Raw genomic sequence first — 23877 nt, forward strand, 5'->3', positions numbered from 1 at the left:
GGGGGGTGGGGGAGGCAGGTACATAGATGGGACTGTGCCTAATGACCTCTCTAGCTGAAACTCAACTAAATCTATTTCCTAAGGTCTATTATGTCCATTTCCATGGGTAATTTTCTAGCATAACCCCCTCTTCACTACTCCCAACTTCCCATTAAAAAACAAAACCAAACCTGTAAGCCACACAATCAGCCCTGTGCCTCCCAAACTTGATGTACATACTCATCACCCAGAGATCTTGTTAAAAATGAAGGTTCTGAATCATTACATCTGGGTTGAGGCCAGAGACTCTGCAATTCTAACAACTTCTCAGGTGATGCTATACTGCTGGTCAAAAGACCACACATTTTGTGTCTCAAGGGCCTGAAAGACATTGCAGAGAATACGCCTATCGTCTTAAAGCGTGAGTTAAGATAATTCCTACTCCCACATTTCCTAGTTGTATAACCTCAGACAGGTCATTTTATTTCTCTGAGCCTCCTTTTTTGGAATATGATGATTAACAACTGCTAACACTTATTGAGTGCTTACTATGTACCAGGAACTAATGTTTCATATTTTCAACTTATGAATTGGACTTAGGTTAAAAAACCTGTCCAAAGTAGGTACCGTAAAACTAGATGTGATTCTAGGTAGTTTGACCCAAGAACCTGGTGCATAATCACTGTATAAGACTGCCTCTTTAGCTTACTCCCAGGGCGATTAGAAAGGTTAATAATTGGTATTTAGCTAACATTTGTTGAGTGCTCCTATGTTCCAGACCAAGCTGCCTCAGAGGCATATTAACTCATTTATTAATATGAGTGGTACTATTACCACTGCATCTTACAGGTTTTTAATTAGGCCCAAATACCCGAAGGTCCAACAGAAGTCAGGATTGGAACTCACGCAGTTTCACTGCAGAGCCCAGCGCACTTTTGCCAGAAGCGTGGAGAGGATGCGATCACGGGGCTCTGGGCTACCAGACCTCAGCTCGCCCGGGTGGGCGCACCCCAGTGCCCACCTAAGGCAGTCTAACTGCCAGCCCCTGTTCGCTCACAAAGCAAACCAAATCTTCCAAAACTAGCTTTATGTGCATCTGTGGAAAATGTCTTTCTCGGTCAACACCCAGGAACCCCATGAACAGGTTCAGGCTATGGTAAAAATAAAATTTATGTAGTTCCAGAAAGCTGAAAAGCGAAACATCTTGTGAACTGATTTACATTGAAATTGGTAACAGTCGCTCCAGGACCCCCTCAAACCGCGACGCCCAAAATTCACACCACCCCGCTCCGCCGCTGCATCCTGGGAGACGCAGTCCCAATTGGGCCCTGGAATTCGTAGTCTAGACTCCTTGCGCCAGCACCGCCTACCTCTGGGCTCCCGCCAAAGAGCCTCCGGTAATCCCATCTGCTCTCCAACACTGCTCTCTGCCGGCCTTTTCTCGGGTTGCCGGGACTGTGAGCCTGTTCCGGGTGCTCCGGAAGCGAAGCTTTCTCTTCCGGAACGAGCTTCTCGGCGACCGCACGTGGTTGGGTTGCCCGGGCTTGAGCCGGCGTTGGCAAAGAAGTAATTTGAACTGTCTCCCCGGAGCTAATGAGCTCAGGGGGAGCCATGGAGGGCCAGAGCGTGGAGGAATTGCTGGCAAAGGCGGAGCGGGACGAGGCAGAGAAGCTGCAGCGCATCACGGTGCACAAGGAGCTGGAGCTGGAGTTCGACTTGGGTAACCTGCTGGCCTCAGACCGGAACCCCCCCGACGGGCCTGCGGCGCGCGGGACCCACGCCGGAGGCTGAGCTGCAGGCCCTGGCGCGGGACAACACGCAGCTGCTCATCAACCAGCTGTGGCAGCTGCCCACGGAGCGCGTGGAGGAGGCGCTGGTGGCGCGGCTGCCGGAGCCCACCACTCGCCTGCCGCGCGAGAAGCCGGTGCCCCGGCCGCGGCCGCTTACTCGCTGGCAGCAGTTCGCGCGCCTCAAGGGCATCCGTCCCAAGAAGAAGACCAATCTGGTGTGGGACGAGGTGAGTGGCCAGTGGCGACGCCGCTGGGGCTACCAGCGCGCCCGCGACGACACCAAGGAATGGTTGATCGAGGTGCCCGGCGGTGCCGACCCCTCAGAGGACCAGTTCGCCAAGCGGATCCAGGCTAAGAAGGAACGGGTGGCCAAGAATGAGTTGAACCGGCTGCGTAACCTGGCTCGCGCGCACAAGATGCAGCTGCCCAGCGCGGCTGGCATGCACCCTACGGGACACCAGAGTAAGGAGGAATTGGGCCGCGCCATGCAGGTGGCCAAGGTCTCCACCGCCTCAGTGGGGCGTTTCCAGGAGCGCTTGCCCAAGGAGAAGGCCCCCCGGGGCTCCGGCAAGAAGAGAAAGTTTCAACCCCTTTTCGGGGACTTTGCAGCGGAGAAAAAGAGCCAGTTGGAGCTGCTGCGGGTGATGAAGAGCAAAAAGCCTCAGCTGGACGTGACAAGGGCCACCAATAAACAGATGAGGGAGGAGGACCAGGAGGAGGCTGCCAAGAGGAGGAAAATGAGCCAGAAGGGCAAGAGAAAGGGGGGCCGGCAGGGTCCTGGGGGCAAAAGGAAAGCTGTCCCGCCCAGCCAGGGAGGGAAGAGGAAAGCAGGCTTGGGAAGCAAGATGAATTCTGGGCCACTTCCCTTGGGCGGCAAGAGGAAAGGAGGGCAACACCAAGGAGGAAAGAGAAGGAAATAATTTTCACCGTCGGACCCATCTGTAAACCAAGAACTATATTAAATTCTAGTTACGGCGTGGGGGGGGGGGGGGATGTTGAAGAAGTTGGCCGCTGCCTTCACTGAGCTTGAGGTTGAGGGATAGACTGCCCGACCCGCAAGATAGTATGTAAATGTTGGACTCTACAAATTAATGTTTTTCCCACAACCAGGAATTTGGCTGGAGATTAAAGGATGTATTTGAGGACGTAAGAATCCGGGAAAGAATTTGGTGGAAACTGAGAATGAGTTCTATTTTTAAACAGACATCTTTTTTTCTTTTTCACTTTGGATATATTGTGAGAGAGTTGGTCGTCTTTCAGACTTAAAATTGATTTCTGCGTTATTTTTATGACAAGGGAGTGTATCATATGGGGGAACGGAAAGATTACATTTTCAAAATTGGACTTATAAGTAACTTATGAAGGTTGTTTAATAAAAGTGTGTATCTAATGTTACTTTTGACATTTTGGCTATTGGTAGAAATTCTAAGTAAAGCCAGGGGATACCTGGTTCAGATTATTTTAGTTTACTTTCTAAAAAACATAAAGCAGGTAATTTATGATGATTTCAGTGATACCAACAGAAGTATGAGTTTTTCTAATAAGTATCAGATACAATATTGAAAGTGTAGTATGACTGGTGTCTCTTTGAAAAAAGATTTTATGCTTTTTAATACTGTGAAAACATTTATTGGCTGTAAATTATAAATGTGGACTTCACTAAATAGTAATAATCCTCAATAATCCAAAAAACACTTAAATCTTTTTCAACATTTATGTCCCCAGTTTTTTTGTTAAACTTCTGGTAGGGTCTATTTCGAGAAGAGATAAAGAAACCTGCCAAATCTTTACTTGGAACACTGTTATCTTTGTTTCGTTTGTCAAACTGACCTTAACTGGTTTGATTAGGAGGTCAAATGTTCATAGCTTTTATGGGTCTCCTTCCCTAATTGATCTCGGTAACCTGAGGATTCATAGTAGATCTAGATTCCAGGGGAGCATTTTTGCTGCTGTTACAGCCCCATGAGCCACTCTACTCAGGTTTTTGGTCTGACAGTTCATAGAAAATTAAAGTTGGGAGTTAATTTTGTCTTTTTTTAGTGTTGCCTCATTTTTATAAGTTATCTTTAGAAATTACTATGGAAGAAAAGATTAATTCAAATTTCATGGTATGTTACTAAAAACACAGATGTTCAATTGTTACTGTCTTAGGATACTTTCAGATTAAGTTAAAGTTGAACTTTGCCATCATTGGTCAACTCTCCCACTGGGAAGTGGAGCACTTGGCCCTAGAGTATAGTGTAATCATGGAAAGTTTGTAACTACTGATGAAACCATTTAATGGTAACTTAACTTCCTCAAAAGCTATTCTAGAGCACTTAACACCTTTTAAGTTCTCAACTGTCCAGGGTGTTTTGTTGTTACTGTTTGGTTTTGGGATTTTGGGGGGCGGTTTTTGTTTTTTAGATTTTTGATTTAGCAGTTGGACACAGCACTGGCCCTGTAAAAACAAACAAAACCCTCGGGCTTTTTGCATGGTCCTTATTTACTATTAAAACAGTTTAAATGCAATGTCTTAATAATTTATTGGGAAATAGGAAGGCAAAGTAGCATTTTAAAGCAATCAGTGGGAAAAGAATGCCCTTTTTTCCCCCTCCCTTTCCCCATATCCCCAATATGTGAAATAAAGGGTTTTAAGTAGAGAGACTTAAGGAAGTACCCACGATCCTACAAAGCAGTTACCATTACGGCAATTTCGGAGGTGGATGGTGAAATTGCAGGTAGGACACTTGAGATTTTGACTCGTGGGAAAATGGTCCTGATCCAGAGAAGGCTAACGCGGGGGCAGGGAGAATTAGCATGGGGGGTGGGCAGTCTCAGCCGAGTGGGCGGGAGCAGGAGGGCGGTGGCCGGGATTGGTCCGCAGAAGGGGCGTAGAGGGCGGAGGAGGGGCTACTGGAAGGAAGACCGCACGGCCATGGCTGCAGCCGCTCGCGCCCGTGTCGCGCACTTGCTGAGGCAACTGCAGCGAGCAGCGTGAGTGCAGGGCCGGCCGGCGGGCGGGCGGGCGAGGGACCGGAGGATGCCGCCGTGCCTACGCAGCCCCTCTGGGTGCGACCCGCCGGGCCCCACGCGGTCTTACTCAGGTTACTTTCAAGAACTCGGGGAAGGGGATCCCATTTAGCGTGCTCTCTCCACGTCAGAGCCGTGCGTCAGGTGGGGCCGCATTGTAGCGGGGTGCCATGCAACCACGCACAGAGCAGCGAGGCAGGTTGCACCCTGCTTGTTCTGCCGTTAAGGAAACAGGCCCAGAGAAGACAGTGCCTGGTCCCATGTCGTGGCAGACATTGGAGGGCTTGGCACAGTGACCAAGACAAATTCATGCATCCAGTCAACACATTTGTACTGGGTGTATATTATGTGCCAAAAACTATTCTAGGCGCTGGGGATACAAAAGTGAAAGACTCTGGAGCAGTTTAAACTTTAGCGGGTAATTGGATGAGGGGACAGGGTTTGTGAAACGGGCCTGTGAGGAACAGAGGGAAGAGAGATGGATGTGAGAAATTACCAGGAGCTTCACTCCCTGGCATGTACAGGGAGTCAGGGTATTAAATGTTATGACATGTTTGACTCCCCATCCAGAATTGGCAGGTATATAGTAGCCACCTGATAAATATTTGTGGAATGTACAAATGCACAAGTCAGCCTGGGAAAACATGTAAAATTGTGAGTAAACAGGTAGAGATAAGGGGAAAGGAGGGGGACTAGAGAGGAATTTCAAGTAACTGGGAAGAGCAGCACTACTGGCAAGAGATGTAGTTCCAGGATCTAAAGGAAGTTAAAATCCGGACCTACCTTCATAGAAGGAGGCGAGGATGGAGAAGACAGGCCCTGAATAAGAATATAGCACTTATCAGGCACTTACTATGTGCCAGGCACTGTCCTACATGCTTTACATATACTATTAATAGTAACTGTAATCCTTACGACAACCCTAGGCCATATTGTATTATTATCCTCATATTACAGTTAAAAAGAAAAAAAAGCATGAAGAAAAGGAATCTGTCCAGTGTCACACAGCTAAGCAAATGGCGCAGCCATAATCTGAACCCAGATATTCTAGCTTCACAGTCCTTGTTCTCAGTCCTATGCTAAAGAATTTGAATTATGTCCTGTAGATAATAGAAAGTTATGGAAGCAGTAGTTCTCCTGTGAAACACTAATACTTTGAAATGCCCCGTAGGGGGTGGGGGGGAGGAATTCCATGGCTAAATAAATGGGCAACTGCTCACTGCAGCATAGTGCTTTTGGAGTCAGGATAATTAGCACACAGAAGGCTCTGAGAAGTCCTACAGGGTTGGGGGAAAAAAAAAAAGGTTAACTGTATTTAAACTCTTTGTTCTGAATCTGTGTTATCATAAAACTTTTTATCAAGCAACACTATTCATATCCCTTGGAACCAGTGTCATGTAGAACATGTTTTTGGAATGGTTGTATGACAAAGGAGGGTGGCATGATTAGAATTATGTTAGAGCTTTCTGGTGGCAGTGTGCAGTGAAGGGGAAAGACTAGAAGTAATTGTAATGCTTCAGCTAAAAGTGATGGCTTCAGGTATCAAGGAGAGGCAGCTGGTACAAGGGGTAGATGTGAGAAATATTGAGGAGTCCATTAAAATCAGCAGGACTTTGTATCGGATTAGTGAGATAGAAGAAGTTGAAGTTTCTGGCTGGGGTATCAGGTAAATATTGGGGCCATTTACCAAGATAGGGACTATAGGAGCATTAGCTTTAGGAGGAAGATTATAACTTACCTTAGGAACTTCAAATTGGACATGCCTCAGGTACATCCAGGTGAAGAAGACCTTCAGCAGGTAATTGATTATATTGTTCTGGAGCTCCGAAGTGAGTTGGAACTCACACAAGCATATAGAAGACAGTTGAAACTCTGGGTGTGGAAGCACAGGCCTTAGCAAACTGTAAAACTAAAAGGGTTGAGAATGAGGTCCCCAGGAGCAGCAATGTGTTGAAGCAGGAGTGGCAAAATGGGGCTTATTTTTTAAATAGGGTATGCATTTAAAAAGTTGGAGATTTCAGATAAAATTTTTTGGAAAATTGTGAAATGGCATCATTGGGCCCACATTTCATCTGGAAGGTCTGCCAGGGCTGAGGTGAAGTGGTGGCCACCTCCCTTGAACAAGGCAAGCATTCCAGCTTCCTGAGAGACCCTGGCATATAGCCCACCACTCATTCTGCACACCAGCTACATGGCCAGCCAGGAGCTCTGACCTCTCATTTATATTATCTACCAGCCTCCTTACACACTTGGATTTGCAAATGATTGGCACTTTCAATGGAGGAAAAGGAGCCAGTATTAAAGGACAGGAACATGGCCAGAGAGGTAGGCGAAAGCCCAGGAGAGAAGGACTGCACATTCACTGTAGATTTGCAGTGTTCTCATTTGTGGGGTATATCAAGAAACAAAACAACCTAATATCCCCATTGTGTAAGTGTGTAGGTGGGGCAGGTGGGGTGGACAATAAACTAGTAAAATTTAGAGTATATTACAAGTTGCTAGGTATTAAAGAGAAAGTAGAGGATGGGTTGTTGAAGGAGGGAATGCCATTTTAGAGAAGATGGTCAGAGAAGACCTAACTGTATTAGTATTTTATCGCTGCTGTAACAAATTACCATGACCTTGGTGGCGTAAAACAACACACATTTATTCTCTTACAGTTCTGAAGTCCAAAATCAGTCTTACTGGGCCAAAATCAAGGTGTAAGAGGGCCACGCTCCCTTCAGAGGTTCTAGAGGAGAATCCATTATCTTGCTCTTTCCAGCTTCTGGAGCTGCACTTTTTGCAACAGTAGATTGTAGCTCCTTCCCCCATCTTCACAGCCAGCAAAGGTAGCCACTTGCTTCAGTGGTCACATTACTTTTATGTCAGATCTCCTTCTGCCCCTTTCGTAGAAGGATGCTTCCGATTACATTTAGGGCCAACCCAGATAATCCAGGATAATCTTTCCATCTCAAAATCTTTAATTTAATCACATCTGTAGAGTCCCTTTTGCTTTATAATGTTCACAGGTTCCAGGTATTAGAACCTGAATATCTTCAGGGTCTCAGCCAACCACACTCACTAAGAAGGTAACTGAGAAGGAAGACCCATGGAAGGAAGGAGCGAGCCATGTGGCTCTCTGGGAAAGTACTTAGAGGTGGGGAATACCAGCATGGTTTCAGAACATGGTGACTGGAGCAGAGTGAGTGAGGGGGAGATGAGGTCAGAGATGTTGGGGGCCAGCAGGGGAACAGCCAAGGATGAGCCCAAGGTGTTTTGGCCTAAACAACTGGAAGAATGAAGTTGCCATTAAACTGAGGTGGGGAAGAGGCTTTAAGGGAAGACCAGGAACTGAATCTTAGGTGGGAGCTGAAATGCCTAAGACACATTCAAGTGGAGATGTCAGGCAGCTGAATCTGGAGTTCAAGCAAGCCATCTAAACCAGAAGGATAAAGGGAGAAATTGTCAGCATGGAAGGCACTTAAGACCATGAGACAAGGTGTGGTCACTTAGGGAGTGAGAGTGGAAAGAAAAGAGAAGGATCCATAGGCCGATCCCTGGGACCCTCCAGCATTCAGAGTCAATAGCATGAAAAGAACCTAGGCCAGGAGCAGCCTGGAAGCCAAGGGAAGAAAGTGTTTCCAGGGAGAAGGGAGTGGATAGAAGGATGCTGCTGCCAGTTTGGGCAAGATGAGGACTGCACTCAGAACTGAGTGGTATATTAGCAAGGTGAAGGGCATTAGTGACCTGGTAAACTGTTAGTGGAGTCATAGGGCAAAGGTCAGTTGGAGAGGGTCCCAGAGAAAATGGGAGAAGAGAAATTGGAGAGAACAGGTATAGTCATCTAAAGGCAAGGAGAGCAGTGGGGACAGCATCAGGAGAGGGAAGAAGGACAAGAGAAGGTTGTTAATATAAAAAGGGAAAAACACAGGATGCCTGGGTGGCTCAGTCGGTTAAGCGTCTGTCTTCAGCTCAGGTCATGATCCGAGAGTCCTGGGATCGAGTCCTGCATCAGGCTCCTTGCTTGGCGGGGAGCCTGTTTCTCCCTCTGCCTGCCATTCCTCCTGCTTGTGCTCTCTCTCTTTCTCTCTCTCTGACAAATAAAATCTTTAAAAAATATATTTAAAAATTAAAAGATTTAAAGATTAAAAAGGGAAAAACAATATTTTATGTTGGTGGATAAGATCTACTGGGAGGGAAATCTTGATGATGCAGGACAGAGAAGATGATACAGTGATGTCCTTGAGTAAAGGGGTGGGGGGGCGACCGGTGAGATTTAGTGCACAGGAGAGGGGCTGACTTTTGCTGAAAGCTTGGCCAGTTTATCCTGGCCAGTGATACTGGGAGGAAGGCCAGAATAATCAGGCCAGAGCCAGAGGGTGGGTGAATGAGAGCCTTGCTCTACCCATGGTTTCCTCAGCTTCTCAACAGTAGAGAAGCCCATCAGTGGTTTCAGGCTATCTTAAGAAGGTGGGGGAACCCACAGTCTGTTCTCCCTACCCCAGCTCAGGTTCTATGTCTTGGCACACCAGGAAAAGAGAGAAAAAGTTCAGAGGATTTTAAACATCTACATTTATTTATTTATTTATTCATTTACTTATTTCTTCAATCAGTATTCCTTTAATTGGTATTAGTTTGTGCCTGTTACAATGCTAACCATTACGGATAAAGTTGTGATAAAGGGTAGATCTTGTCTTGCCACCACAAAATTTACAATCTAGAGGCAGATGCAAACAGGAGAATGGTACCAACAATACAGTGTGATAATGGTTCTAATGGGGAGGGAGGCGTGGTATAGACCACAGGGGGAGAGGGCCTACCTGGGGCCTCCAGCCTTAAGGAAGACTGCCCAGGGGAAGTGACAATTCAACAGACACTAGAAAGGACACTAATTACCTGGAAGAAGAGGGGGAAACATGTTCCAGGCAGAGGAAATAACAAGGACAAAGTTCTGGAGGCAAGAAAGAGAATGTGTGGCCCATTCAAGGAAAAGAACAAATTTTCCAGGAGCTCCAGAGGATGGACGGAGATAAGGGACCAGGCTAGAGAGATTAGCTGGGCCTGTGAAGCAGGGCCAGGTCTGAACTTTATCCAAAAAGCCATGGGAGGGGGAGTTGGGGGCATCATTGGAAATAAGCCCCTGACCACCGTGTGGCACAGGGGGAGCCAAGAGAAGCCTGTTAGGGACTCTCTGTAGTTATCCAGATGAGAGATGACACTGAAACCAGAGACTGGCAGAGGACCCAAGAGAGGTGGATGGATTTGGGTAGGGAAATATTGGGGGGCCTTGATGAGTGGTTTGCTATAAAGGGTGAGAGGTGAGCCCAGGATAGAACTCAATATTTAAGGAATGAGCAGAGTGGGAAAGGAGCTGGAAAAAGAATAATTAGAGGAAACCCAGGTGAGTGGGGAGTCCTGGAAGCCAAGGAAAGCATTCCACCCACCCAAGGAGGGGTGGCCCAGTGTTCATTGCTAGGAGACCAAGGTCCTGGGGGGTCGGGGGTCTGAGAAGTAAGACTACAGCAGGAAAGCTGAGACTTGTTGAGACAGCAGCCAGATTTCAGGGAGCCAAGCAATGTGTGGGAGGCAAGAAAATGGAGCCAGCAGACCTAGGCCAGGAGGGGAGGCCCAGAGAGGGTGAGCAAGCCAGAGGGGAAAAGAGGTTGAGAGACTTTGAAGCCTGAAACTAACTCTTAAATACAATGACAAAGATCTAGTGAGGGGGAAGACTAGGAAACACAGGATAGATGGAGGCCCCAAGAAGGCAAGAGAGGATGGAATTCAAACCACAAGAAATAGAAATGATTAATCAAGGCGGCCTCAAACCTTAAAAATATAAAATAAAAAGAAGGGGGAGGGGTGTAGGAAAGCATGTGCTCCCAAGGCCCTGGGCAGTGGAAAGTTTTGAGTCTGGAGATGTTCTTCCCTTTGCCTCCACTTTCTTGTCCTTGGAGGGTGTAAAGCAGGGAAAGTTCTCCAAAGAGAGCCCACCTGTGAAGGACAACGCCTTGGCCTTGCGTGCTGTGTTTTCCCTGCTGCAGCCTGAGAATGGCTCACGCCGCTGGGATGCTCCCGGGACTCTCAACACTCGGCATTTTCAGCCGTGTCCAGGAGGTGGCAGCCTTGACTCATGGTGGCGCTCACACCCGCTTCCCACGTCTGCTTTGACTTAAGTCTGTTTTTGAGATCTTGATCACCATTGAGTTGAACACTTTCCCTTCCTTCCCCACCTTCCCCCTCAGATGTTCTCGCTCCAAATTTGAACGGTGGGGGGGGGTATGCCCCGGATCTACTGGGACCCCACTAGGACAAGGTCCTCTGGCGAGAAATAGAAACATAAAACCCTTTGGTGACGCTCAAATGCATAGCGAACAGGAGAAAGGGACTGTGCAGGAAATGGGAGGCGACAGAGACTAGGAAGGGAAATGGAGCCAAGGGTAGAGAAGTGGACTGGGAACTGAGAAGAGGTGAGGGATTTGGGGAGGAGAGGGTGATGGGCATGAGTGCACTTCAGGCCACTGGGGAGCGGGGGACACGGCCACTGGCCCTGGGGCGGGGACCAGCACAGGGAGGCACCCAAGGGGCTGGCAGGTCCCTGGGGCTGGGCCCAGAAAGGATGGAGGCATGAGGTGGTGACCAGCGAGGCCTGCAGGCCCAGTGAGGGCTTCTCAGAGGCCCAGGCCCACAGTCTGTTTCAAGAAAATTAAACACCTTGAAGACAATGGGAAAATACAAGTTCCCCAGGTGGGGGCAATGGGAGGGGAGGTGCATTGAGTAGTTAATCCTGGGTCAATTTGGTCAAAGCTCCTAACCTGGTAAAAGAGCTGGAACCTCCTAGAGCACTGAGACCCCATCTCAAACGTCCTTGTAGTCCCAGAGGGCTTACCTCAGCTTCCTGCCGACATTTATTGAGCACCAACTGAATAATTCCTGAAAGAATGTTCCTGCAACACTGGAAAGACTCTGAGTGGACTTCTTGTCCATGATGATTTCCGGGTTTTCCTACGTAGCGTTTGCCAATAGCGACTACTTTGATAGCATCTCAAGACTAGAATGCAGTGTGAGTCACATTAAAGCATCCTATCTTTTGGTTTTCTAGTTTCACTTTTCTTTTTTTCTTTTCTGTAGATGCCAGTGCCCAACTCATTCTCATACTTACTCCCAAGGTAATAATACATTTTCTGGTTTTAAAGTGGCCCAAATTTCCAATCCCTCCATTGGCCCTCATAATACATTTGGGCAAAGGATAAATCAAGGAAATCAGGGGATGTGAGAGGAAAGTTGAAATGGTTGCCTTTTCACTTGCAACTGGCAGTATCTAGTTCTGATTATATGATGGGAGCTGAACGTATGCTACTGATTGATTATATGTTTGGCTCAAGTATATATTTAATGCTATTTATGATGTTTTTTCTATTTTAAATAGAATTATTTGCCAAAGCTAAAAATGGGGGCACAGATGAGATTTTAAGATTGTCTGAGTTAATCAAACACAATTAACCAAGATGAACTCTTTGGATGGTTTTAATACGTCTCAGGAAAGAAAGAGGCTAAAGAGCAAAGCAGTTCCTAGAAGGAAGAAACTTGTTTATATCAATTTTTTTTTAAAGTAACATTCTGTTTCTTAGTAATTAAAAATGACAAAAGTTTTCAGTTCCCACAAACATCTTAATCCTTCCCAACTCCATTGTCCACAGAGCAGCAGGAAGCTCATTGTAGCTTCAGCGTGTCCTCAGAATGTCACATGAATTACTGACACAAAAACTGATTTCACCTCTTAGAAGGAAAGGTCAAATCTAAACAGCACAGTGAGAATGGAAATGAGGGGGGCTGCCCATACAGGAAACTAAGCAGAACCCACAGAGAAGCCTGTTGGGGAGTAGAACAGATAGAGTGACTGAGGGCTTTTTCCTGCCACTGGTGTGGCTCACCATTTAGGACAAGCCAAGGGACCTCCCAGTCATTAATGACCATCTGCCAGGTGAAAGCATGCCCAGCCTTTTAGGTCCTCATGGACATACGCAGAATTTTGTCTTCAGCTGGTTCTTTCCAATTCTTAGTTTATTTCAACCAAGAATTAGTAGTCTCCTGTTTGGGAGCATAAAATTAATAATTTAAAGAAAGATAATCTCACTGTTTCCTAGGATTCAATTTATGACTTTTCCTAAACTTCAGTAGCAAGAGTAATAGATTATTTCATTACAGTGGATAAGGCAAGAAATTTGAATTTTGATTAAGGATACCCTTGCCCTCAGGAATCCAAAGGTAAATTGTTGTCTAGTTGTGGCCTCTTGTTCTTTAAAAAAAAAAAAAAGGTAGTGGAAATTGTTGCAGACTTCTTTTTCAATCTTATGACTGACCAGGAGTGATGAAAACAAAGATAAAACTCATTAAGTGATCGAGCCCCGCATCAGGCTCCCTGCTCTGCGGGAAGCCTGCTTCTCCCTCTCACTCCCCCTGCTTGTGTTCTCTCTCTCTCGCTGTGTCTCTCTGTCAAATAAATAAATAAAATCTTTAAAAAAAAAAAACTCATTAAGTGAAGCCTTCTTGTTCTAATATGACAGGAAATCATTTCTGCCATAACTAAAACCTGATAACATTACAAAGATATCAGTTTATAAAAATTTTTATTAAATCTCATAAATAAAACTAAATTTTTACATGCTTTAACTTGAAAAATATAAATTTCTTACTGTGATCATTTTTTCTGCACGGAAAAATTTTAATTCAAACAACTGATCACAATTGTTATAAGAAATATAAGCAAGACTCTAATTAATGAATTTACTAATAGTTGTTCTCTAACAGTAATCCAACTCGAGTCTAGAGGGTTTTTTTTTCCCCTAGAGGATTTTTAGACATTGTTTCAAAAGTATATTTTAATTTCAATGAAGAAAATATTTTAAATAACTATTTTCACACAATCAGCATCAAGTTAATATTACATTCTCTTAAAATGCAAGTTTTAATTTCAATTTGATAGACAACAATGAAACTTGAAAATGTATTTTAGCTAAGGCTTTTTCTTTTCTTTATAGGTAAGGCTTTTTAAGGGAGATGCTTATGTTCACTGCTGAAATACCAATTTACTAACAAAAACCATTATTTTTGCTTTGTTTTTGAGGCCTACTCTGATGCTAATTTCTACATTTCTAGCTCCTGGATTTGCACCTTCTGGGAAATCAACAGATTATGCCTTTGAGGTAGATATAATCAATCCATTCTTTCTCTTTATGAATGACTTGAAAAAATACTAGAGTATTTTGCTAATGCATTGTTATCTCATTTGAAGTCTACTATTAATTGGTGTTCCCTAATCTCATTATTTGATGAGACCCTATTTAGCAGTGGAGGTAATGGAACTGGAATACAAATCTTCTGATAACATGAGTAATGTCTAGAATACTGTCTTTTGTTCAGCCATCAAAATAGGACAGATTCCCAGTTCTACAAACGTCTCCAACTTATATATGTTGTATGTTACAGTTTAGTTTTGTAATTATAACAATCCTAAAAGAGGTCCAAGTAATCTTTTGAAGGAAGAATAAAGGAGCAATGAATTCTGATGAATTTTTATCACACCGTAATTGCATAATTATTTGATTAAATTTATGTCTCCTCCTCGTTCAGGAGTCATAAATTAAAATGAAGGCCACGCTAAGGAATATATACTTTATTCTCTACACAGTAAGGAACCATTCATTTCATTTATAGGTTTTTAGAAGTGAAACACACCCTATACCTAAATCTTTTTTTTTTTTTTTCCTCAGATGGCCGTTTCAAATATTAGATACGGAGCAGGAGTTACAAAGGAAGTGGGAATGGCAAGTATTTAAGATTCCTACAGTCTTCCATTATAAATGTTACATGTCTTTTAAAGCAAATGCAAATTGACAACAATTGAGTCCTTTGTTTTTAAAAATGTACAGTGTTAAATTTGCCAGAGAGAGAGAGTCTATTACAGCTCGGGCAATCAAACCTAACTTACAAATTATTTTTGTTGTTGTAGGACCTACAAAACATGGGTGCTAAAAATGTGTGTTTGATGACAGATAAGAACCTCTCCCAGCTCCCTCCCGTACAAATGGTTATGGATTCCCTAGTGAAGAATGGCATAAATTTTAAGGTTTATGATAATGTGAGGGTGGAACCAACTGATAGAAGGTATTATTTTATTGTTGCTATTTACTTTATGTAGAAGCCAACACATCTCACTGTTGCTTAAAACTTGCTCCAGGCCTTGTTTAATGGCGTGGCGATTTATTTCTGAAAAAAATATGACCTAACTATGGCTTTTATTTTCCCTTCTCCAAGCTTCATGGAAGCTATTGAGTTTGTCAAAAGGGGAGCTTTTGATGCCTACGTTGCTGTCGGTGGCGGCTCCACCATGGACACCTGTAAAGCCGCTAATCTGTATGCGTCCAGCCCTCATTCTGATTTCCTAGATTATGTCAATGCCCCCATTGGGAAGGGAAAGCCTGTGTCTGTGCCTCTGAAGCCTCTGATTGCAGGTAAAGACTGTGTGTTTGTATGTTTTGTTTTGCAGTTGGCAAAAGGCCTCAGGAAAGATGCAAGCCAGGAATGTTAGGGTATATGTTCCCAAAGCTTTGTGATTTCTTCATTTCAGTGTAGTACATTGTTTGGAGAGCAGAACAGATAGCAGTTCATTGATGTTGAAAATTCTGATCTTCATTTATTGCACAGATAGAGACAATTTGGGTCAGTGGTAGGGCAGTTTGCAGATTTATGCTAGGAAGTCACTGTGTGAAGGAGGAGGGAAGGTTATCATTTCCATATTATTAGATCCCTCTGCTGGCAGGTTGGTCTTCTAAACCTCTCTGCTTTGTCCCATTCTGCAAGCCACTGTGGAGTATAAGGGGAACATTCGCTATTATTTTTCTGGTGTTGACTCAACCCTTTCTTCCACACAATGGCTCTTTAGCTGACCTGGGGCTTTGTCTCTTCCCTGGGACATGTGGCCAGCATGGCTGCATCACTCTGGGCAACATCTGCTCTGTGGCTGCTCTTGGGGACAGACACGCAAATCCAAATCAGAATAGCTTGTCTGTCCCCGCACAGCCCTTGGGATCTCTTGGTCTTCCCTCCCTCCCATTTTATAGCATATTACTATTTAAAGTTTTATAGTGAAAATGCACTAACTGGTAACTGGACAATATCTGTCTGAAGTTTTGTCCTCTCTCTTCTCCCCCTCGTCTGCCCCCACTGTGAGTGGGCCTTGTGATGGTATAGGAGTAAGCTGAAGGCAGATGAACTGCTTTGACATGAATGAGCAATCAGCAGGGAGCACCATAATTGATGTCTGGCAAATGGAACCCTCTGGTGAAACTGTGTCAGCATCACACAGAGGGGTGATTAGTAAAGTTTAGAAACTTGACAGAACTACAAAACCACAGAGCCCAGCAAAGGCAGAACGTTACTGTGCTTGCTGCCAAGAAGGAATAAAGATGTCTTTTAGAGAAGGCAAATATGAATTTTCTAACCGAGATGCCAAGCAGCCTGTGTTTGAATGTCCAGCTGCAGCTGCATAAGCTCGGGTGCTAGAGTGCCCAGAGTTCCTAGCTGTTAACACAGAAACAGACATTACACATACATGTTAAACATACACACGTGTTAATACAGACATGGATATCTACATACATGTTAGGCCTGGATACATGTTGGCACAGGCACTGACATCCTACATATGTGTTAATACCGATATAGGTATCCCACATTCTCATCGAAGTGCACATATATGTTAGACATGCCTACACGTTATGCAGACATGGACACCATGCATGTGAAACGTGTGCATATTAATGCAGACACTGCCATCACATGTGCATATTAAACATGCATGTTAATGCTGATAGGCATACTATTGCGCATGCATGTTAATGCAGACGTGGACACACATGTGAAGCCTATGTGCGGATTAATATAGATACAGACCTCAGGTGAGCAACAGGGGCATCAGAGCTTCCTTCTCTAACTTTGTTCCTTGCTTCCTAAGGCTGAATTAAGTATCTCCACTGACCTTTATTTAGATGCATTATGTAAATTAATATTATTTTGTTCAAGTCCCAACTACCTCAGGAACTGGGAGTGAAACTACGGGAGTTGCCATCTTTGACTATGAACACTTGAAAGTAAAAACTGGTAAGAACCGTGCCCATAAAAATTGTGTTTAATTCTCTCTCACCTTTCAACCCCACCTCCTTTTCTTTAATCCTAATATTTAAAAATCAAGGAGTTTAGAGTTAAGTACACACACACACACACACACACACACACTTTCTTTCTTTTTCCAACTACATATCAAAATACGAAACAGTCTAATAAACTTTCTTTTGAGAATTACCTACAAAAGCCTCTTGCAATGCCGTAATCTTGATTGGACTTTTCTCTGCCCAAGTTAGTAACTGTATGTCAGTGGTGAATGATTAGTCCCTTCCTTGGACATCTTTTCAATATTTATTTTTCCTTTCACCATTTTAAATCAGTTTCATTGAGACACAATTTTTATATAATAAAATGCATACATTTTTAAGAGTCAGTTTGATGAATTTTGACAGATACACCCATGTAACCACTACCCCAATCAAAGTATAAAACATTCCCATCACTCCAGAGAGATCCAAAAGTCCCAGGCAGAATAAATTGGTATTTGACTGCACATTTATAGTAACTTCTCTTTTTCAAATTAAATTACATTAACCTTTGACATTATTAAAGATAATAGTAGCCAATACTTGAATTCTACCTTACAGTTTTTCCAAGACTTTTACATAATATTTTCTAATACGAGCCTTACATCAGCTATGAGGGATAGAAGCCCTATATTGTTATGATCTAATAGAGAATTCAGAGAGACTAAGTGACTCGCCCAAAGATACATAGCAAGTTGCAGACCCAGGACCCAAACCAGTGGTGAGCTAGTAAACCAGCTCTCTGGAATGTAATCAGAAATTTAATGGCCAACTTGTAGTATTGGTCAATTTCTTTGGTGTAGATACTCCCACCATAGCCAGTGACACCATTCAAACCAGCGTTGGGAAGAGATGTACACACTTGGCTCCTTCAAACCAGAAGGAGGTTCAGATCCACTGAAAAACCCAGGTTTCTGACTCCAGACCTCTTTCCACTGTTCTTGCTGCCTCCCTTCATGAGAATGAATCTCATCTCGTATTTTTAATTTTTTAAGAATTGCTATCCTAAAGTAACTTAATTTTTTAAAATGGTGTCCATACCTTTCCCCTCTATTGAAAATCCCTGTCTTAGGCATTGCTTCCCGAGCCATCAAACCCACACTGGGACTGATCGATCCTCTGCACACCCTGCACATGCCTGACCGGGTGGTTGCCAACAGTGGCTTCGATGTGCTTTGGTAGGTACCGGTGCCAACTGGAGGGGCTTTTCCAGTCCCTGAGTCTATGGACAGTATTTTCTTGCTGAAAGCACTTGCTAAGCAGACATCGATTAGTGTTCCACAACCACGCCAGCTTTGACTGTCCTTATCCCCTTTCCCAGATGAAAACGCAGAACCTGTAAAGGTTGGTGACTAGGTGGGCTCCTGGGTAAGCCATAGACCGCTGTCCAGGATCAACCAGGCCAGCCACGGCGGCTGCCACAGGGACACAGCAAAAGGAGCAGGCGGAGCTGGTGTGCAGCATCTCAGACCCACAGCACCTGCCTCTATGGCTACAGGAAGCAGGAAACAGCCAGGGCTGCCATGGCACGGAAGAGGGCAGGAAAGGGAGCGGACATTTCACCACGTCAGCACTTTGCACACATCACCACTTCACTACAGCTCTGAGCCACACGAGAAAGAAACCTGGCTTGGAGATGTAGTGACTTGCCAGAGTCATACTGCATGTTCCCTGGGCCTTAGCTGCGATGTGCTACTGGATCCCTGATCAGGACACCATCCACGTTCAGCATGTCCCAAACTACCTGTTTCATCCACTTGCACGTGCACATTTTTTCACATTCTACATCTCCAAACTCAGAATACATCTTACAATCTGTGGCACGACTGTATGGTTTTCTTCCTCAGTGGTACATTTTTTTTAACTGGTGCATCTTACAATGCATGGCATCTTAAATTCGATGAAATCTGATTCTTCTCTAACTTCCCCCACCACCTCACAGCTTCTCCTGAATCCCTTAAGTTAGTGAGCAGCAAGACTTACTATGAACTTCTTTCTCGTGCCCACACATAGCCCAGTATTTCCTACCACTTGTCCTGCTTGAATCTCTCCTATCTGCTCCCTCCTCTCGAGCCTCATTGTTCCCACCTTGGTTCAGACCTGCCCAAGTCTTGCTTGGACAGTTGCAGTAGTCTCCTTGTCAGTCTCCCTTCTTCCATCCCATAGTCCTTCTGTCTGTCCTCCATAACAGCCTCAGCAAACACATATACATGCGTGCACACACACATACCTCTGCCTGACAAGTCTTTTAGTGGCTTTCCACGCCTACTGCCAGAAGGCCAAATTTCTTTGGCCCTGGAATGTCCCCAGTGCTCAGCTCTTTATCTGTTTGGAACATTCATCTTCCAGTTCCAATGGAGCATTCTCCCCTTTATGGAGCCTTTGCTGACCCCCACCCCCTTTCCTCTCCTCAGGTACAACTGACCACTCCGTTCTTTGCTTTTCCCCATTGGATGGGCTATACATTCTAAGACACTTCCATTTCACATGCCCATCTCCTTCACTGCACTGTGAGCTTGATGAGGACAGGACCATCTTTCTCACTTCTCCATCCCTGTCCCTTAGCACAGTGACTGTCACATCCTAGGTATTTGGTTAATATCTCCCGACATGGACACCTCATTCTTGCATTGCCCACAGACTGAACAGATTAAGAACCATAAAGCCATAAAAGCATCTACCAACTATTTAAAAAAAAAATTCCAATGGTTTGTTCAAAAGATTTTATCTGCTTCTCAGGTGTAGAAGAATTTCTCCATTCTAAGACTGAAAACCGTAATTCATGCCCGAAACAGTTCATGTTACATTGTGTTCCCAATGCATCATTGATCTAGATGGCTATGCTTTTTTTTTCTCTTCTGCAATTGATTCATTAGAATTGATAGCACCCTAGCAGGTGGAGGAAATTCTGAAGCTTGGTTCTTGAAATAGCCAACCTTTAGTTTAGGGCATGTCAGAAAAAAGAACTGAATTTTTTTTCAGGACAAAATTTAATAATAACAGTGAATGGTAAGTTTTACAATGTGCTGCTAATTATTCTAAGTACTTTACATGTACCACCTCATTTAATTTTCACAGCAGCACCCAGAAGGCATAGTAGTATTTGTCCTTGTCTTAGAGTCACAGGTTAGCTAGTGACTTACCCCAGGCCTGCAACAGGAAGGTCTGGTGCCAGGATTTACAGCTGACCCCAGCGTCTGTGTTCTCACCCACTGCACCGCACTCTTAATAGGAGGTTCATGTAACTATGACCCTCCTTGGGTGATATGGTATTTGATCAGTGCAAGGTATAAAATGATAAATATTTTTTACAAGGAAATCATTTTTTAGATTCAGTGCTTTTCTTCATGACACAAATATGTAAAAATTCAACATCATAAAGATTTATTCACATTAGAAAGGGGCCACATGTAATCCAGTAATACATACTGGTCAAAAAACACTGTAATGCTGTTAATATAAACTTCACTGTTAATTTCTATAATAAGCAACGACTATTGTGGGCAAGAGTCTGACCTGCTGGGATGCACTGTGATTATCACTGCTACAGAGCATATCTGCAGTGGAGTGAATACTGAACATGTCCAAGAGAGTCTGTGATCTGAATGGAGGGAAAAAAGAAGAAGGTGCTTTCAATCTGTGTGTTTTAAATATTTCTCATTAGCCATGCCCTGGAGTCCTACACTGCCCTCCCCTACCACATGCGGAGCCCCTGCCCTTCAAATCCTATCACCCGGCCAGCATACCAGGGCAGCAACCCAATTAGCGACATTTGGGCAGTCCATGCACTTCGGATCGTCGCTAAGTATCTAAAGAGGTATGTGGCCCAAAGGAGATAGAAATGGAACGGAAGGGGTGCCTGGCTGGCTCAGTCAATAAAGCATGCAAATCTTGATCTTGGGGTTGTAAGTTTGAGCCCCACAATGGATGTCGAAATTACTTAAAAATAAAATCGAAAGAAAGAAAAAGGAAGGAAGGAAGGGAGGGAAGAAATAGAACAGGAAAACCACATTCCACCCTCACATAAAATATAGCGTGCCAGATCCTGAAATATCCTGAGCACGCCTGTTGATCAAAAGATCAGTCAGTGGACACAGAGGAGCACCAGAGACCAGCAGGTTCTGGAAGGATGAAAAGGATGGGGAGGGACGCACCTGAGGTCAGATGAAACCTGAGTCCTTCAGTCTGAAAAGGCAAAGGCAAAGGAACAAAATAGGAGCCCCTGATTTCTGAAGGATGCATCTAGAAGGCTTATTCATCAAAGCCTCGAAACCAGAGCTCAGGTGAGGGCAGATGTCCTTTGAGATTTGGCTACACCAAGAGCTGAAATGAGACCCAGAGAGGCAGATGTTGGCTGTGCCCATGCAGGCCCTGTCCAGAGGCACACAGAGTCAACCCATTAAGCAAACTAACATGAACTGAATTTAAGAAATGAATGTGTAGAGTTGTCTGTCCCAGGAGATATAAAAAGCTTTCTAAAAGATTTCAAAGGATTTATGAATGATGTAGCCATGATTGGCTCCCAAGTGAGCAAAGATATACTTAGAGATGAAAGCTGATCCCTGAGACAGTAAGACCTATGCAAAGCCAGACTCAATTTGTACACATAACAGAGGGAAAGAGCACAGCAGGTTGGACCTAGATGTGAACATGGTGCTTCCTCTGGCCCCGAGCTGGAAGCTGCACTAGAGAGGGAGCTCAGTCTACATTTTGTAGTAAAGCAAAGGGAAAGGACACAGAACTATTTCAGGAGACCATCAGGGAGCAGGGTAGCATTTGACTGGGTAGATGCAGATACAGATAATGGTCAGCCAGTGCGTGAGAGAGGGGCAGAAGGCTTGGCAGAGCACAGTGGAAGGTGAGGGGGTGTAAAGGACAGAGGAAAAGCTAAAGCACCATCATCTGCTCTTTCATCTTGGTATTCAGGGAATAAGAAACTAACCCTGGGTTTGGAAAGGAGCCACAGATGCCTAACCATTCCAAATGAAAGGAGATAAAAGGCTGTAGCACTCTTACTGCATAACAGGAACCCTTACTCCAGGCAAAATCGTGAAAAGCAAGCAAGGGGTGGTTTGTCATTCTTGGCAGTCTTAGGCTTCTTCCCTGGGGCAGGGTTTCTAAGCAAGTGTGTGCAGGATGGTTGAGCTGCATCTGCAAGGGGCCTTTGAGAATTTGCTTTTACAAAGTGGCGTCAGGACATCTAGAGTGAGCAAAGGCTCATCCTACAGTAACATCCCACTTCCATAAGGATAAATATTAAAATAACATGTGTAGTTTCCACAGATACTAAAAGAGGCCTCCAGAGGGTTCTATTTGGGGCAGTGTCACAGAAAGAAAGATGGCTGGGCAGGCTGCGTTTAGCCTGCAGGTAGCCCTGGGCAACAGGGACTCATTTCAGAGAAGTAGTCTGGGCCCTGTGCATTCTGAGTGTATGTTTACTTGGCCACAGTCAAGAACACTGACAAATGAAGAAGAAGAATGAGTCTCAGGGCACATTTCTAGAGCAGCTCACAGTCCAAGGGTCAGTGCTTTGCTTCCCCTGGCACTTTTATCACATGAGCAGCCTGACAGCATATTTATTATGCCTTTGCCCAAAACCACTGATGAGAAAATATGTTTCCCTTTGGTTTTCGTTGAGAAGACAAGATGTCGTTTGAATAAGTTGCCTAATTTTTCTTCCTACCAAGTAGAATTTCTTTTTTCACAGATCTTTCCCTAAGGCAGCTTTTTATTCAGTAGGAAATGCCGGTGTTGATGTAGGTATTTATATCATCCACAGGGCTGTCAGAAATCCTGACGATCTTGAAGCGAGGTCTAATATGCACTTGGCAAGTGCTTTTGCTGGCATTGGCTTTGGAAATGCTGGTGTTCATCTGTGGTGAGCGAACTTGAGATTTTATTTCTTCACCTAAGTTATTGCTTTTATTTTTAAAAAATGTTTATAATTTAGGACAAGTGGTAAGATCTAAACATGCTATAGAAAGAAGAAATTTAACTTAGGGTCCTTGGAATGTTTTCTTAATTCAAATGTAATTTGTTGGGTCATAGTTTTTTTTTTTTAAGTTTTATTATTTTTTTAAAATATATTCTACCCCTAATGTGGGGCTTAAACTCACAACCCTGAGATCAAGAATCACATGCTCCACCGACTGAGCCAGCCAGGCGCCCTCATAGATTTTTCTTTTATAACAACCTTATTGAGATACAATTCACACACTATAAAATTTACCCATTCAAAATGTATAATTCAGTGGGATTTAGCATATTCATGGAGTTGTACAGCCATTACCACAATCGATTTTAGAACATCTTATTGCCCTGAGAAGAAATTCCATTCCCCTTGGCTGTCACCCATCAATCCTCCTACACCCCCCAGTCGTAAGCAACTACTAATCTACTTTCTGTCTTTATAGATTTGCCTACTCTGAATATTTTATATAAATGGAATTATATAATATGTGGTCATTTGTGCCTTTAGCTTAGCATGTTTTCATGGTTCATCCATACATGCATCAGTATGTCGTTCCTTTTTATTGCCAAATAATATTCCACTGGATGGATATGCCACATTTTATTTCTCCATTCATCAGAAGATGGACATTGGACTGTTTCCACTTTTGGGCTATTATGAATAATGCTGCTATGAACATTTGTGTATAAGTTTTTTGTGTGGATATATGTTTTCATTTCTACTGAGTATATACCTAGGAGTGGAGTTGTTAGGTCATATGGTAGCTCTCTGTTTAAGTTTTGAGGAACTAGTGTTGTTATCCACAGCAGCTACACCATTTTACACTCCCATAAGCAGTGGATAAGGGTTCTGATTTCTCCACATCCTCACCATGTGTTGTGGATTTTTAAAACCTCAAATGCAAGATTTTTTTTCTCTTAATCTCTCACAAAAA

The 23877-nt window shown here is 44.0% G+C and overlaps 2 protein-coding genes across 2 annotated transcripts in view; both read left to right on the forward strand.

Annotated features, from left to right (window-relative positions):
• Positions 1-1501: 1501 nt before the first annotated feature.
• RRS1 (ribosome biogenesis regulator 1 homolog) lies at positions 1502-4428 on the forward strand. The gene is given in 2 exon segments (XM_021688423.2): positions 1502-1725; positions 1727-4428. Coding segments are annotated over 2 exon segments (1116 nt in total). The 5' UTR covers positions 1502-1572; the 3' UTR covers positions 2690-4428.
• A 258-nt stretch (positions 4429-4686) lies between these two features.
• ADHFE1 (alcohol dehydrogenase iron containing 1) overlaps positions 4687-23877 on the forward strand; it is a 32162-nt gene continuing 12971 nt past the window's right edge. Inside the window, exons 1-10 of the mRNA XM_021688234.2 lie at positions 4687-4745; positions 11892-11929; positions 13920-13966; positions 14534-14587; positions 14773-14927; positions 15078-15274; positions 16845-16922; positions 18045-18150; positions 20637-20789; positions 22752-22850. Of these exons, the coding sequence (XP_021543909.1) occupies positions 4687-4745; positions 11892-11929; positions 13920-13966; positions 14534-14587; positions 14773-14927; positions 15078-15274; positions 16845-16922; positions 18045-18150; positions 20637-20789; positions 22752-22850 (986 nt within the window). The remainder of the gene's footprint in view (positions 4746-11891; positions 11930-13919; positions 13967-14533; positions 14588-14772; positions 14928-15077; positions 15275-16844; positions 16923-18044; positions 18151-20636; positions 20790-22751; positions 22851-23877) is intronic.

The sequence above is a fragment of the Neomonachus schauinslandi genome, chromosome 4, assembly GCF_002201575.2.
Source record: "Neomonachus schauinslandi chromosome 4, ASM220157v2, whole genome shotgun sequence".
Classification (NCBI taxonomy): domain Eukaryota; kingdom Metazoa; phylum Chordata; class Mammalia; order Carnivora; family Phocidae; genus Neomonachus; species Neomonachus schauinslandi.